At 32.2% G+C, this 17,510-nt stretch overlaps 1 protein-coding gene across 8 annotated transcripts in view; it reads left to right on the top strand.

Moving 5' to 3' along the window:
• Nucleotides 1-17,510, top strand: part of LOC134268277 (epidermal growth factor receptor kinase substrate 8-like) — a 47,894-nt gene that overhangs the window by 4,679 nt on the left and 25,705 nt on the right. For 4 of the 8 annotated variants that reach the window (XM_062750475.1, XM_062750471.1, XM_062750476.1 and 1 more), the window contains exons 3-11: nt 3,554-3,577; nt 4,601-4,665; nt 7,984-8,079; nt 8,386-8,519; nt 8,802-8,969; nt 9,652-9,713; nt 10,041-10,099; nt 11,018-11,122; nt 12,379-12,480. In XM_062750475.1, coding sequence (XP_062606459.1) covers nt 3,554-3,577; nt 4,601-4,665; nt 7,984-8,079; nt 8,386-8,519; nt 8,802-8,969; nt 9,652-9,713; nt 10,041-10,099; nt 11,018-11,122; nt 12,379-12,480 — 815 coding nt within the window. The remainder of the gene's footprint in view (nt 1-3,553; nt 3,578-4,600; nt 4,666-7,983; nt 8,080-8,385; nt 8,520-8,801; nt 8,970-9,651; nt 9,714-10,040; nt 10,100-11,017; nt 11,123-12,378; nt 12,481-17,510) is intronic. The other 4 variants (XM_062750473.1, XM_062750474.1, XM_062750477.1 and 1 more) reach the window with 3 other exon arrangements.

Raw genomic sequence — 17,510 nt, forward strand, 5'->3', positions numbered from 1 at the left:
GAATGGCAGCATTAAATATGCATAATTTGTTAAAACAACTAATTCATAGTTTATTCTTCAGTTTGACATTTATTACTTAATTTACTTTTAATATATGAAAGATTAACCATGTATGAAATTTTAACGCACCATTATTATTATAAACATTGGAAAAAACATCTTTAACTAAGAAATGCAAATGTTATTGCATAATAAGAATTTATCATTAGGGTGTATAGACATTCCTTTTATTGTTACCGTAGAAATAGATGTAATATGAAAGTTAAGTTATTTTGTGTTTTGTTTCGTTGTGTATTCATTACATCAGTATGTAGTTAATATGGAAGGTGTTTCCGAAATGGTTCAACTTAAAACTAGTTTGGTCAGACACGCATGATTTGCCAAGGGTGACACTTTAAGAAGCATGAATGGTTGGTTTAGTGGGATTTAAAGAATGCCAGGTCTTCGGTAGTAAACGGAACAGTCGTGGATCATACTCTGCAAGTGGGAAACTCCTTCGAAGACATTGCAGCTTAGTGCATAAATTTAAATTTGTGAATTACGATTTTGTTTTGATTTTTGATCAGTGAAAGGATTATTTAAAAACAAATGAAGGATGAAGTTTTACACAGGTGCAGGGCGGTACGTATACATATGTATTAATGCTATGTTCTATTGACCTAAATTCTTCCCTCCCAAAGTATTGTCAGCTAGGAGAGGTGAAATAGGATGATTGTTGAATGTCTAAATGTCCAAATTTTGTAAACTTTAATCTTGGGTCAGTTTAAAGGCAATGTTGAATGAAACACTCAGGTGAAGAAATTCTGGAGAAAAGAAACAAGAGATAAGACTAGCCGTTGCTTTAGAATGTGCATCCACCTAAAGGTTAACATGGCCATTCATTTCTAATCCTCTAGGATAGGGGGACTATAGTCACTATACATGTATATAAAGCTCTTGATGAAGATTAATGGATCATTATACAAGCATTGGGTCAGCACCTAGCAATCTTCATGCTGGCCCTAGAAAATTTTACACCTAAACGGACAATCTGAATTTAGGGTTTTATTGTAAAATGTTTTGACCCTCGTGGAAAAAAAGACAACAATAAATACCTGGGTTTTTTATTTTCGTTTCAGTGTTGTTACTTCTTTAAAGGATTTAGATATTTAAAGATTTTTAAATGAATTAAAGGATTTCATAACCTAAAGTGACTGACTGTAAACAAGTGTATTGTGGTCGAGAATAAAAGGTGTCAAAGTGACAGTGATACATTTAAGTTCTATATTGATCTAGAGGAACGATTAAATCATGAATGGTGTTAATTAATCAAGAACCATTTAAAGTTGAACCATTTATGAGATAGGAATTAAAAGAGGAAAAAATTTCAATTAATTTATTTATTTTCCATGTATCTCACCTTAATAATATTTATTGTAATTATTGCAGCTGCATACGTAGTGTTTGCATATTACTAGGAGGAGAAAGGTATTTTCTCATTATTATAATTAGGACGGCCTGTAGCCACTGGCATGGGTGGGGGACGATGATCCAAATACACAAATATTGCTAAATAACCAGATACACAAATATTGATAAATAAAGGTAATCTTATAAGTTATAGCTTGTACTATATTTAGAAAAGTTCTCCTAACGAAAATAACTCGGACTATTTTCAAGACCTCAAAAAAGTAAGGTAAACTTGACAGGGACATCTTATAAAAAGAAAAGTCAATATTTTCCGTAAATCTCTGACGTTCACGTCCCCTTTATAGACTGTGGATACAGACTTTATTCACACAGGTTATCTAAATATTAAACATCTCACAAGGTAGTCATATTATCGTGATTATGCAGAATTATGCTTGTTCATGATAACCATTTGTTTGTATAAGGGAGTGATCATATGGCTGTAGATCACCTTGTTGATTCTGTAATTGGCCAGATAAATGGAGAATTTATATTATTAGCTTCATATTGATCATAAAAACGGTGTAAAAGGGCTTAGAAGTAGCTACTGAAAATCTAACTATAGATGTAGAAGGAATTATGAAAAAGATGTTCAGCATTGCTAAAACCATTTAATATTTAAGCTGCTAGAACTACTAATTTGATTCATTACAGTCAAACCTCATTATCCCAAATTGAAAGGGGTTAAGATAACACTGACAGTTTAGTATCTTTAACTCTGATATCTAGATATAAACATTTGAGCAAGTATTGTACAAATTTAAATGCTGGGGTAAATTCGTACATATGAGATATTTCAGATATAACTGCAGAGGGGACATGGGCATTTGGCTTATTTTTGAATTCCCCTTCGGCCTTGATTCTTTATGCTCAATTGGATGTAAATTACAACTTTTAGGCTTACATGTACTAGCTAATGTTGAGAGTTACCCTTGTTATGGAAGTTTACCTTTAATCAGCCCTTACATTAAGTTCCTGATTTTATGGTCATTCCTTCTCCATGGGAGACCCAAGTACACCCCATACATTATTGAATGGAAATCAAATTGCAATTTAAAAAAATTAAATGAGATCTTGTGATTTATTAAAATGAAAATACATGTGCAGAAAATCCCTCATTTTATACTTTAGAAATATAGGTGTAGAAATCAGTGGCTAATTTCCGTAATTACTTTGGCTTAAGATGCATGGTCAAACAATTTAAAAAGAGGCTTATTCGCTGAACATTCATTTGTTTGAATTAACTTTCTACTTATGACACGGGCGGTACCTAATTCCTGAAGGAACCATTTTTCTATGGGATTAGTGTGTAGACTTTGATGTCGAGGATTAGCAATTTATGCTTAAAATTAAGAAAAAAGCTATTAACTTGATACAGTAATTGGAGACAAAAACTGGCAAAGCTGTTGAGCAGATTATATGTCAATGTCAAAGATGATAGAGGATTATTTATGAGGTCTATTGCTAGGAAGCGGTGTGCAGTGATCGGAATTTTTATGAGGAAGTATTACCAAAATGTAAAGGTATTGGTCCAGGAGATACTATAAGAAGTTTTATGGAATTTTGTATTTTGAAATCACTTACAAACTGTATTGGATTCCTATTGGTCCATTGAGATCACTCCTTGAGATTTTTTTGTGACAGTTTGTTTTGTGTTTGTATGGAAGGATATGAAATAGTTGAAGATAACGAACAGTGATTGATCTTAAAAAAGAAAAAATAATAAAACTACGAAAAATTCAATTCTGCGAATGCTTTAGCATAAAAGACAGAATCCAGGAAATTCCAGAGGTTTGCATACATTTTGGATAGATAAAAAAAACATTTCTGAGTCAAAGTGACAGTCCAGATAACATTTTCATTTGCATGCACTTGGGTATTTTTAAAAAAAAAAAAATAATGACATTGTTATGAAACCTTGGTAATTATCTTGTAATAATAGGATATAGGGGAAAAATTTTAAGAGTTTCTATCTTCTCCGTGAGCTCTCCGTGTATGCATATCTTTATGAAAGTGAAAAGCTTCAAAATATTTAAATAATATATTTTTTCCTGCTTGCTTTCATATATAACCAGAATTTATAATATTTCTGTTCTACTTTCAGTTCTGGAGATCCCTTTAACCACAGGTAAGAATTCTCCTGGCACCAGAACATGGTGATATATAATAAATTACAAATGGGGGTATTCTGCATGTTAACCTCTCATGGTTAAGGGATGTCCTGGACTGCATGCTTAATGAGTTGAATATATGCTTAAAAATTTACATATATCTGTATTATATTTATATATATGATTTACTATGAAATGGGGAAAATAACATTTTCAAGCATTTTGTCAACCTGTAAATATTAATACTAGCATAGTACATGTATCAGCATTTGGTATGCATTTCTGCTTTTACAGTTTTTTATTAAACGTAGCACAAATAGTCAAAATCTGTATTAATGTGATAACATCTAAAATACAAGTCCAAAAATATATGACATAGCTAAAATCTAAAAATCAATTGGTGTAAAAATTTATGCAGTCGCAGGGAAATGGACTTGAACAGTCCTCGACGTTCAATTTATGAGGGCTCAGTGTTTGGCATACCTGACTTGTCGACAGCCAGGTAAGGGGGGTGTGGTCGATAAAACTGGTGAAGGACTCCTCAGAAGTGTCATTGTCACAGCTGACTGTGAAATGGATTGCCTGTTTAGGGCTCGGGATTGAAGCTATTTCCATTACTTTTCTGGCTGTTTTATTTCATGTGTTGATACTTCAGGTGTATGTTGAACTCTGGGAATTCTTTTATACTAGAGAGAATTAGGCCACATTTGATCTATCAGTATCACATTTACATATATTTCATGTCCTGTTGAGCACTGTATCATATAATTATATTTCTGACTACTAAAAATGTTCATTTGACAAGGGTTTTATTTGATACTGTGTGGTGACAGACTTTTTTCTCTTCACATGAAAAATAAGAATATTTTCAAATAAATGAATGTTGAATTTCACCTTATGGTAACTCTTTGGTCACTGCAAATGTTTAAAATCATTAATTAAGCATTTTTTGAAGTTTTAACAAGAAAGATTATAAGTAAATGATGTGTAGAATGCAGTGATTTTTATCCTGATTTTTAATATGATTATTATTCTTGTAGAGATGACCCCTATGATAGGAATGAATTTGGAAGATCTCACAGAAATGGATACGGTCCTGATATAGGTAAGCCATCTCACCACAAGGAAAATGTGTAAAGTGTTGACAAGACCACGAGCGATATGCCATTATCCCCAAAGAAACTGGTTATAAGGGCATACAGGACGATTAATTTTCACAATCAAGCCTTTTTTGATCTGTTGTTAATAGACCCAGAGAATTTTAGGACTGGTTCGCAGCGAGAAATATTTGCGATGACGAGGCTCTCGCAAACTTCACGAAAATTTCTTGCACACGAATAAAAGTTGGTTTAAAGTATTGCGAATTCATGGATATAGCAAAGTTATTTTGGATCCCCAGTTATATAAATTTAACGAAATTCTTATACAGAGTTCTTGAAATCTTTTTTTCAGTGTCAGTCATTTGGACTGACTGCCATGTGAAGTTTGTCAGTCCAGACAGATTTCTATCAGTCCAAAGAAAATTCAATAAAAAGATGAAAACTTTATTTACATTTCATTATCAGTATATTGTGCACCTTTTGTCAATAAACACTGCACACTTCATTCTGATTTGATCGTCGATTTTCTTTGAATTATCTCAGGGGGTCGTTTTCTTCATAGGTGTTTAATCTAGTTCGATTTTCTCACCTGGCTGTTTTAACAGTTTACCAATCATAGTTTGACACTTGCGTTCATCGAAGAAGCCATAACAAAACACAGAAAAGCGTTTGAAAGATTACAAGCGGACGGTTATTGGGAATTCGTACGAAATTCAGTCGGATTTTCGCAAGTTTCTCTGTCAACACTTACTGGTCATTTGGACTGACATAAAACGCAAAGTAATCAGTCCTTGGTTCTTTTTATCGGTCTTGCCGACAGGACCGAAAGATTTCAAGAACTCTGTCTTATACTGATGTAACGAATTACAGATATAGTGACGAAATTTCAGAGGTCCCACTGACTTCGTTATAACCAAGTTTTACTGTATCATCTTCCCAATGTCAAGGGTTTGTGATTCAAGGGTTTGTGATTTCGGAACTCGACCTAAATCACAAACCCTTGACATTGTGAGGATGAGGGACATACTTGTGTTTTTGATATGTCATTGACTTGAACAATTTCATTTAATTACTTTATTACAACTCAAGATTTATGGAGTTTGGGAGACAAAGTAGTGGCTAAAGTGTGTTTTATCAGGAATTCACTGAAAGGCATTCTAGAAAGGAAATATGTCCATATTCAGGCTGGTGTAGATAACATTTAGACATGTTAGAAGGAACAGATAAAGAGATTGCTTTGAAAGTGAGGATAATGTGTATAAATAGGGAGATATCTGCAAAAATATCAAAGAATCTGAGATTGATTTACAAACCAAAAGAATTTGATTTGACAGTTATCTTTGTATTCAGTATCATTATATGTTTCAAATCAATAGAGAATCCCCAAATTTAGGTGCAGGGCAAGCAATACCTACTCAAAGTTGACACGGTGATGCCAGATCTTTGTTGGAGGTAGAAATGTACATAATACAAAATAATAGCTGAAAACATCAAAAATTACTCCCAGCATAACAGTTCATGAGCCCGATGATCTACTGTTGCCAATAAAATTATTTCAACATGTAGCTTAATACACATATTTTTGTTTTGCCTAGTACATGTACTTGATTAGTGGTATACAGATTTGAAAGTTGAAATATTAGAAACTGAATTAATACTAGTAGCATATATCTAACAATTATCATAAATATAATCATAATAGAAGAGTGTTGGGTTGTTCCTTATATATATACACACACAATGCCCTGACACTCTGACATAAAGAGAGAGAGCCCTAATGGATTTCTATTTTTACAAGCCTTTTTTACTTTGATGGACACTGTCCACTGGGCTCTCAGAAGACACCTGTAGGCCCTGATTTTGTAAGGATAATGATCTGTTTACAAGCCATATTGAACCGCGGACCCATCAACAAGAGGTCTTAATGTTCCGGGGACTCTATTAATTTGTTTAGGCCACTTTTGGTGTATCTCAGTGTATTAAGGATGATAGAATTTTTTCTCTACACATTTTTTGTGACATGTAACAGCTTTAAAAGGTAAGCCAGGATTTATCATAGTTTTGTTATGTGAAACAAGTGGTTTTAGATGTGTTAATTTCAGGGCCTTCGGCTATATGGCTCCACCTGTGTGCATGTTGTAAAACACCTTTATGAGACAATTCGTAATAATTCAAATTTTTGAGGCATCTGAAAATTCAAAAACATGGAATGTGAATGAAATTTATTGTCATGTTATTTTGAGAATGACATCATACTGAACTTTAATTTAAAGTCTTAAAATTTCTCCCAAGTTTCGTGCTATGTAATATTTGTTTTTATCAGAAGTATGGTGACCGAATTATTTGGTTTTTTTTTTTCACACTACAGTACTTTGATTTGGAGGTGTAAATTTTTCTTTAAACAATTCAATGTTTATATTTCCTGGATATACTGAAGGGAGAACCCACTTTACTGGACCAGCATTTAAATGTCTGAGTCGCAGGATTCGGGTCAATGGAGAATTATCTCTGGTTAAGTTCACTGATCTACGGCTCAAGGGAACAGATTCTATTGTGGGGAATGTTGTAATATTTACGTAGCTTGAGCTATTACAAAACAGAACCTATAAAACTTAAGGTGTGTCCAGGTAGACTCCTTCTATTGATGGAGATCAATCATGAATTGTGAATTATTGCAGTGAGTAACCTTCCCTTTGCCATACCACTTGGTTATTTCCATTGGTTCCAAAATTTACCCGCCCACTTAAAATGTACGTCAAAATATGAAGAAAAAAATAGTAAATCAATGATTGGTCAAATTATGGAAGTTTTGTGGTTGTATATCTTTTTTCTCTGTTCGAACTATTATGAAACAGCTTGGGGTATATTCATCATAGTGTTTATGAAAGACCTTCATTGATTAAACTGCACAATTATCCCCAAGTCATTTTAGGGTTGCAGCAGGTCTAAGGCTGTCGTAAATTTTTTACACAGGTTTTTGTGCATATTTAAAAAAATGAAATGAAGTCACTTTTGTCTGTGATGTATTAAGGGAGTGTAAAGTGGGGATAAGTCCTGTGATTAAATCAAAATATGTCACACTTGAGTAATTTTAAGGAATGGTAAATATTAATTGTCATCAGTCAGTGATAAAATTTCATCAATACTTTATCCTATCTATGGAATAATCAGAGGTGAAATTGGTTTGAGATTTTAGAATTTATTTGAAGTTCTAAATTGATTATTAGGTAAGGCTTACAAGTAAATTGCACCATCTCTTATTAAGCATGAATTGGTTAAATGTTTTGATCATTATGATTAATGAAGTGCTGTCTCTTTTTCAGTAGACAGATCGAGCTTTGACGGTCGATTTGACCCGAGAGACATGAGGGAGAATGAGTTTGAGCTGGACCATCTGGCCACGTTCTCCTCCAGAACAGGTAAAACCTCACTAAACTATACATCAATAGATTAAAGGGGGGGGTCTTTATTTCCTCATTTTAAACTGAAAGGAATTGCACACACAGACACAATGTAAATATATATGTCTTCATTAAAATATTGTGTGTCTGGAAAATGGGTGGGGAAATTCTAAAGACTCTGTATTAATGAGATTTTGTTGTAAAAGTTAATTTGATTTTTCCTAGTAAAGAAGAAATGTTTGTCTTTTGAAGTGCTGTAGAATCTTGCATGCAACCTACATGAGTATACGTCTGCTTGTAAGCTGTTGACATATTATTTTACAGGTCCTATGTCTGCAGAGGATGGACTTCGTAAGCTGCGACAAATGGAGAGCTCCACAGGAATCTGGACCATGAGATGTGTAATGATTGTAGACAAACAGACCAGTACACTCATGATCATTGACAAGGGGAATGGGGTAAGTCGTATTACATCTCAAATGTGACATTAATTTTAAATCTTTGAAGTTAGCACAAAAGAACTTTGCTATAGAAATTGATCATTCAGAAGAATCTCAAAGAAAAGGCTTGTCCTAGAATCTCAGAATAGTTTTACATAGTATATTAATAAACATTATGTTTTGAGTAAATTAACACAGGTTATCATAGAAATAAGAGCATTCAAATAGTATTAAAAATTTGGATTTCATTTGCAAAAATTATTTGGTCATCAAACTTTCAACACTTGTTTTCTAATTTAGGAGGAACTAGAAAGATTTCCAATTGAGAGCGTTCATGAACCTACAGCCATATTCAAGGATGACAAAAGGGAAATCTACACCAACCTGATACTGTTTACAGTCGTGGATGATATCCGCAGGAGGAATGGTCCGGCCGACATGCACATTTTCCAGAGTATTATTTCCCCAGTAAGTTTCATAAAACCATTCAACTCCTTTATGTAAATACGAAAAGTACTTTTATAAACAGTGCATATGAAATAGTCTAAGATTTCTGATTTCAGTTACTGTAAAATCACATTTGGGGGGGGGGGGGGAAGGTTGAGGTTTGATAAAGATTTATTGATACATGAGTGATTTGATTTTGTGGTTGGAGAAGTGTTGAGTAGTAATGCATTTTAAATTTTATAATTCGTGGTGATCATGAATTCATGGGTCTCTGCATACCTTGAAGAAAATAAAAACGAAAATTAAACCCCCAACAAAATGAGTTATTTCACAGTATAATACATCAATTCTGATGATAAAAAATTCATGCTTTTTAAAATTCTAAAATAAAAGCCTTAGCACAATTTGAAGCATAATTTCCTCTATTTTCCATACCATAAGATCTGAAGTTTATTCCAGGTTTTTTTTTTTCCTGGTAATAATTTCCACCTTCAAAACACTTTTTAGCTCACCTGAGCCAAAGACTTATGTGAGCTTTTCTGATCGAAATTTGTATGTTGTTGCCATTGTCTTAAACTTTTCACATATTATTAGCACATTAGATAAAGGGTTTTAATCAGAAATATTGACAAGCAAAGATGAGTATTTTTTGTGTATTTACTTCCTCTGATAATATAGTTAAAGGATAAAATTTTTCTTCCAGGCACAGGAAATTGTAGACGAGATACAGGCAGCAAAAGATGGAAGACCTTCAAGTTCATTTGGGTAAGTATACAGAGGATTACCGTAACACTTGCCTTAAGAAAAGAGCCAGGGACAAACTATATTGATTTGTAATAAACATATCTTTTTTATATATTTTGTTCTTGACAATTTTTTGAAATGTTTAAATGAAAATCGGTCTGCCCTTAGCATGAATTTATTGTGTGTTTACCATTCTGATGTTTTACATGTAGTGTATTTTCATGGGTTGATAAAAGATGTAGAAGAATAATAAAAAATAGAAGTATTTATCTGTCTTAAGTAATAACAAAATACCTAGCAAAATAATCATCAGTGAAATGACATTTGAATTTAATGTGTATGTTACAGGCAGAAAATCCCTCCCCCACCTATGGGCCCAGCCCCCAACCCACCTAGATTTGGAGAAGGTAAGCAGTGTAATTCCTTTAGTATCATAGATTTTGGTGCTTGTGAAATGTATATACTGCCTCACGAGAAGGAAAATCAGGAATGATTTTTTTTTGATGTGTAGATTTCATTGTTTTTTCACCAATGTCATAAGCTTCTGGTCTACATTCATGTATGACATGAAATTGTGAACAGCAAACATTTGATTATCTATTCTTGATAAATGATCGATACAGTTACATAGGATGTTTTAGTTATGTACATGTAGGAGCAAGTAAATTAATAGTACAAAGGCGTCAGTAATATTTTATGTTTTAAAGATGAAACAGACAGCAAGCAAAATATAGAAACACATTTTAAACATTTGGACATCCAGGATGAAGGTAAATAGGAGTAAACTCCCTTAGAATTTGTAACTGGGGTATGGAAAAGTTAATCTATGCAAGTTGAATTCCGTAAAAAATTAATTTCATGAATACCTTTAACATCAATGCATGAATTTGGGATGAGTTAGGAAATTTTCCGGTCAGAATGTTGCAAATGAAGACCGACATTTGAATATTTTGTTGAAATCATGTAGTTCGAATTTTGTGATTGATGTTAAGCATGATAAAGATACTGCATGTACATTGCGATATGTATGTTTCACATAACTCAAGAATAATATTTTTGGATGTACAATGCATAATTATATAATGTAAAATTCAGAAGTTTGAAACGTTGCATATTATTCAATTCTGACTCAAGAGCTCATCGTGTAGTGCTGGTATTTATAAATTATTTTTTAAAAATTGATTTTATGAAGCTATTAAAAAAAATACCTTTAATTTTTTTCTTTAAATACCTGTGTCGGTAGGACGATTTTTCAAGGGTTTGGGCTAAAACACTACATTGTAAAGTACACCTTTGTAAAAAGATTTTTTTTCTAATGGCTGTAGCTGGTCATTGGGTCATTGGGAGACCTACTGTCACACGCAGGCAGTTTTCGGCCAGTTCTGCTGATTTTAATCAGGAATTTATCAAATCCAGCCAGAACTACCAAAGTAAGTCTGAGGTCACCGCTGTGTATGTCTGGCTGCCATGTCACGCGTCTGTCCTAATATTATAAGCTGGAGAGAAGAGGGGCTCCGAATGTATATATTCACACTTAGTAAAACGGAGAGGGATTCTGAATGCCTTCTGTATATCTATATGATATATGTATGATATATTATACAGATGAAAACCTAAAAATGGGAAGGGATATGTTATATGTATGAAATATATTCAGTATTTTATGAAAGGGTATAGTCTATAGATCTATATGGTTTAGGTATGCAATAAAAGTAGCAAGTAATGTAATACAGAACTACAAGTTTTTTTTCTGTTTCCTTTGAATGTTCTGAAAGATGAAGTGAATTTTGCATCAAATTTAAAAAAAAAAAATTTTTCTCAATATTACCTTTCAATGTTTCCTAATAATATTTTGAAATTAAAAATAAATAAATATTTAATCCCTCCAGAGATGAAAAGTCCAACTCCTTCAGAAAATGCTTATATGACTTTCCTAAATTGTGGTAAGGCCCTTTCCATCCTTGTATACCAGTCCTATATATCCCTAGTAGTGAGTGATTTCTGAATCATGCATGCAAGAACAAGGGACTAGTACCTCGTAGATAAAGTCAGTACACCAGTCTACGGTGTGCAGGTTTGAGGATTGTTATTAAAGAATTAAGTCTGAAACTGGGATGCATGGATTCATATATTGTAAACAAAATATGATAATGCTTGTGTTTGGATAGTTTTCCCATGTGAAAATTGGACTGATATGTGAAAAATCCACTGTTTTGGCATTGTAACTTCTATGTTATACATTTAACACATACGTAGTGGTACATGTACCTACAAGGAATGTCTATCTACCTATATATCACTTTTTCCTTTGATTTTACAGTCTAAATATTAGAAAAAATAATGTTGAAAATGTAGTACATACGATACATTTGTCTCATAAAGTTGCACATTTTAAATTGCATCTTAGTTATTTGGGTTGAAGGATTAAGTACTGGTCAATATATAGCATGTATTGTAAGAGTCTTCAGATATAATTTTATGTATTTATATATACTTTTGATGTGCACTATTAAATGTATATTTTTTAATTGAACATGTTTCTTGTATGCAGTGTTGATGTATTTTAACTTTAGTGCAAATCAGTAACTTTTACTTTCAGTCTCAGGATAGGAAATATTTATTAAAGAAGATCAAGGGCCACATTTTTAGCAAGTTTTTGAACAAACTGGGAATTTTGTTTTTCTAGAAACTTACTTGAAAGAGAATGCAGGGCTTGGTCGCAGTGATTTCTATTCACAACAAGGCGGTAGAGACAACCAAGCCAATAATTTCGTAGATGATGAAATTAGTGAGTTTTCGTAAAGCTTGATGCATGTCATTGCAAAATTAGCCTTTTTTTTTTACTGCAGTAATATAGGAATTAACAAAATCGCATGTTATGGTAGAAAAAACCGAAGGACCGCAGGAAATTGTTTTTGAAAACTTGCATATTTAACGATAATGAAGCATGTGCCATGTGCAGAAAAATATTTCTTTTCATTAGAAATTTGTAAATGTTGAAATATAGATTTTTTTAATAGTGAAAAGCTTATGCCAACTAACAGAGCTTGAGTGGTTTTTCAGGGGGTATGGGGGCTCTTGAGAAGTGGTATTGTGTGTTGTATGAGAAAGGGGCAGGTTTACTAATTTTAACCCTTTGTGTGCGGGAACCCAATATATTGGGTCTGACGTCACAAACGCTTGCGTGCGGGAACCCAATATATTGGGTCTGAGTCTGGAATTTCCGCTTCGTCACATAAAACGTAGTATAAAACGTATAAATGAGTTGTGAGTTATTAAGAATCTATCAATATGTATTATAAAACTACAAAACATTGAAAAATAGGTAATTAAGATGTGAAAATATGCCAATTATTTGTGAAATTGTGATTTAAAGTGAAGGTGTTTGGCGTTTGTTACGATGAAAGTCAGTCCGCTATTTTTGGAAACAGGGAAAAAACGCGCATGTAATAAATATCTACTAACTTGCCCTAATATAAAGGAAAATAAAGAAATAAATCCAAAAAAATAGTTAAATATCAATAATTCTAATAAATTTGTGTTAGTAGACATAAAATTACTTAGAAATTGTCGATATTTTAGCAGAAAAACTCTGGTTAACTTGACTTGACCTTAACCTTGCGAAGTTCTTCCTGTTAAAACGAAAGTAGGGTGCACATGCTACTTAACTTTAGTCTGAAGCATATCGAGAGCTTATATGGTCGGCAAAGTTTTATATTTTGGACATACGGTGGTAATTATTTGTTTATTTGGTGTTTTGTAAGTAGACATACATTACATCGTCTAAATGAAAACAATAATGCGCGAGATTGAACCTGGCAAGTCACAGACGTTTTTCTTTTCCACAGTGGCTGTGCACGTTGTTTACATACGTAAATCAAGCTTTGCTTTGAAATAAAGGTTTGCAAAAAATAATTTGAAGCATCTTGTTAATTAAAAGCATTTGTTTTTTTAACAATAAATAAACAAATAAATAAGTAAACATTTTTTTTTTAATCTAAAAACCCATTTCAAAAATGTTGAAAGATAAAAAAGGTTCCACCTAATAAAAGTAATAAATGTGGAGGACCTTGAACATTGTAGAAAATTTTCCAATGAGTTATGGCATTAATAAGTAAGTGCAAAAGATATATATAGAGAATATATATCCATCAACATATTTTTGTGATCAAGCAAAATTAATTCATGATACAGGTATTCGAAATATACACAATATGAATTTTATAATTGACAATCATTGAGTCAATTAAGTGGCCCTAATTACACCTAAAAATTCTGGTTTAAAGCTGCTTGATGTTCCATCTATTTGGGAAAACTTTCAAATATTTTTTTATAACAGTATATGTCAGATATATTGTAAAAAATTTTAGCACAATTAAAAATTTAAAATAAACTTGATATTTTCTATAAAGTGTCTTCAAATGTAAGCTAGTTATCAGAAAAGATGCATTGATGCATTTGATCATGTGCATATACATGAAAATGGTAAAAAGTGATGAACAAATTTTGAAGTTCTAATTTTCCCTGAAATGACTGTCATTTGTGTAAACTGTGGTGTTTGTTTTATTTCAGTAAGTAAATAAAATACCATTGTTATTTCCTTGATGAGTATTATATAGACTCTATTAATTTCAAAACCAATATATGTTCTAAAACGATCTTACATGTATCTTATTATTTTTAGATTTCTTCAAGGCATTTACATACTCTAATTTGCATGGGACCTAATTAGTAAGTGAAAATGATTGGTACTACATGTATCAGAATTTTTTTTAAAACCAAGTTTAAGAACATGTATCAGGGAGACATTTTCTTTTTCTTTAAAATAGACTTTTGCCAGAATAAAGCATGTGGATTAAATTGCACATTTCCTCCACTTTTTATTTCTATTTTATTAAAAACCAAAAACAGTGAGACTGCCCCAACCTATACATGCACACACAAAATTATAAAATTCACTGGTTAAATAAATGGTAACTCTACAGTTTAAAATTAAGATGAATTGTCATTTTTGTAGGCATAAGAAGGAGATCAGAGTCTTTAGAATGAGTAATTTGTAAATTGTATGGACTTGCATGTACATCTGTTCAATAAATTACAATGAAGACTGGGTAATACAGCAAAACTCGTTTAGTACGAACACGAATATTGCAAATTTACGGATATAGCGAAGTCAATTTGGATACCCAGCTAAAAAAAAATTAATTGATTTCTTATACTTTTATAACGAATTACAGATATAGCGAAGTGATTTCATAGGTCCCAGTGACTTTGTTATAACCGAGTTTTACTGTAGGAATTGTACTTCTCAAACTCAAAAGTACACATTGTACATGTTTTACCTATTAATATGTAATATGTCCTCCAGTTTACAAATTTATAAGGCCCAAGAAGCTTCTACATTCCATCCCTTCTAGATATGTAAGAGTAAGATAGGTACATTTGATATAAGAGATAATCATATATGCCTGAATGAATACAGTAAAAAAGCTAAGATTTACTTCGAGAATTTTTTTTTAATGATGGTCAAATTTTTTTTTCAAAAATGCAAATTCCTGTACAATTACTTATCAACAAAGATTACATTTTGGTCTCCAAAGATATGTTTATTTTTAAATATGAAAATGTGAATAGTTACTAAGAATACAAAGAAATCCCATAGTGGAAATAAAATAGAAATTTCTTTACTGTATACAGGGTTATTTTCACCCCGTGTTATTTTCGCCCTTTTGAACTTGTGAACAATTTGCCGTTTTAAATTCACCCAGTCATAGTTCTTTTTAAGAAATTATGAGGTGTAATTTGAATTCGCCCCATTTTAAATTCGCCCAATCAAGGAGAGGGTGAAAGGGGCGAAAATAAAACGGGGGCGAAAATTTCCCTGTATACAGTATTAGGAATAACATTTTATTTTGAAGTAAAAATTCAGGCACATTCAAAACTTGTGTAATAGGAAAGGAGAAAATGTATGGTAACAATGGTTGGACCAGGAATTGAACTCAGGAACCCTGCTTCACTAGTCAGGTGCTCTACCGAAAGAGCTACCCAGGTTGATACCCATAGCACAACCATTACATATCCCTCCTTAAAGTTATCTTTATCCTTGCAGACACAACCTAAATTCTTATTAGCCCCTGACAGGACTTTCACTTGCAAATCCAGAGGGGTCAATAGCATCAAATCTGTAACAAGGAAGGAGAAAATGCACAGCTGGACCGTGAATCTAAGAAGGGGCCCCTGCATCACTGGTCAGATGCTCTACTGACTGAGCTTACTTGGCCTATATCCATGACCCATACCATTAGACTTGCATAAACTTAAAAGTGTTTCATAATATATTGATTGATATTATGGTACATATCTGTCAACCATCATTAACTAAAATCAATTGAAAAAAATCAAAACTGTTATTCACCAGTGACCACACTGAACGACGTAATTTTTGAAAACGTTATAATTGACTGTTAAAGGTGGTTAAATTTCTAAAATTTGAAATACTAGTTTTCCTGCTGGCAATTATTGTTGCCAGCTAGGAATAAAACTTCTAAAATAAATGCCACATTTCTTACAGAGTGAGAAGTACTGTGGGAGGAAAGTTGATGAATATGTTAACTTTACAAATAAGTTGAAATAACACGGAGAAATGCATTTTCTTCAATAAAAGCAAAATAAAAAAAAAGATCTGAGAATTACTAGAGTATATTTAGGGCTGTTAGATACCAGTCATTAGAAAATAAGACTCTATAACTTAAGTGTTAATGTTATTTTATTTTTTTTTTTTAATTTATTTAACATATTGACTGCTTTAATTTGAAAATGAATACTAGTAACAGCAATTAGTTCATTGTTGTGCCAATTTGCTCCAAGATTTCCCAACCTCGAAAACTGCATATTCTTTGAGGATCATACTTATTTATATGATTGCCAATATTTCTTAAAATTATATAATCACTGGTTTTATATTTACAGGCTAATTGAATCTTTAATTTATACTCTTTCTACATAGTTAAAAAAGAAAAAAATCCATTAACTTAAATCCAGAATTCACTTAAACCTACATGAATATATCCCTTACTCAGATAAGTATACAATGACTTTTTACAACATAACGGTATATATAACATTGACTTTATCATTGAGTTATTGTTTAAATTATTATTATTATTTTTTTTTTTTTACATAATATTAAACTAAAATTGAATTTTTAAAGCAATTGAATTATTTTTTTTCCATCAAAGTGCAATATTTCCCCGAAAAATATAGTTAAAATGCTATAAAGTCATTTAAAAATATTTTTTTTGAAAATTTGGTTTCCATGGCAACATAAAATATTAGATTTAAAAAAAAAAAATAGTATAGATTAAAAAACGCAACATTTGCTATATATTTGCCAAATTTCAAGCAAATTGGTTGTCAACAATTTTAGATATTTGCATTTTAGTACACCAATGTGATAACTTTGTTGATATTCCAAAACAACTCAGTCCTGAGGTCACAGAGCACGTAAAACAAGTCAGCACACAAAGGGTTAATGAAGATGTGAATCTATTCAACTGTTTACTAACCCTGTATTATCCCCTCGTAAAAGAGTCGGAAGGGATATTATTAGTTACGTAGTCTTTTAGTGACAGGGTATGGGATGATACCTGGTTAGTAAATTTCATACCTGGCGAGGCGGAGCCGAGTCAGGTATGAAATTTACTAACCAAGTATCATCCCATACCCTGTCACTAAATGACTATGTAACGAATTTACCCCACCGATGAAACATTTACGTTTTATCTGTAGTTTATAAATGGTTTTCTCTGCTAAATGCTT

Source organism: Saccostrea cucullata, unplaced genomic scaffold (assembly GCF_032062105.1).
Source record: "Saccostrea cucullata isolate Sc308-1 unplaced genomic scaffold, CSIRO_AGI_Scuc_v1 ctg293, whole genome shotgun sequence".
Classification (NCBI taxonomy): Eukaryota; Metazoa; Mollusca; class Bivalvia; order Ostreida; family Ostreidae; genus Saccostrea; species Saccostrea cuccullata.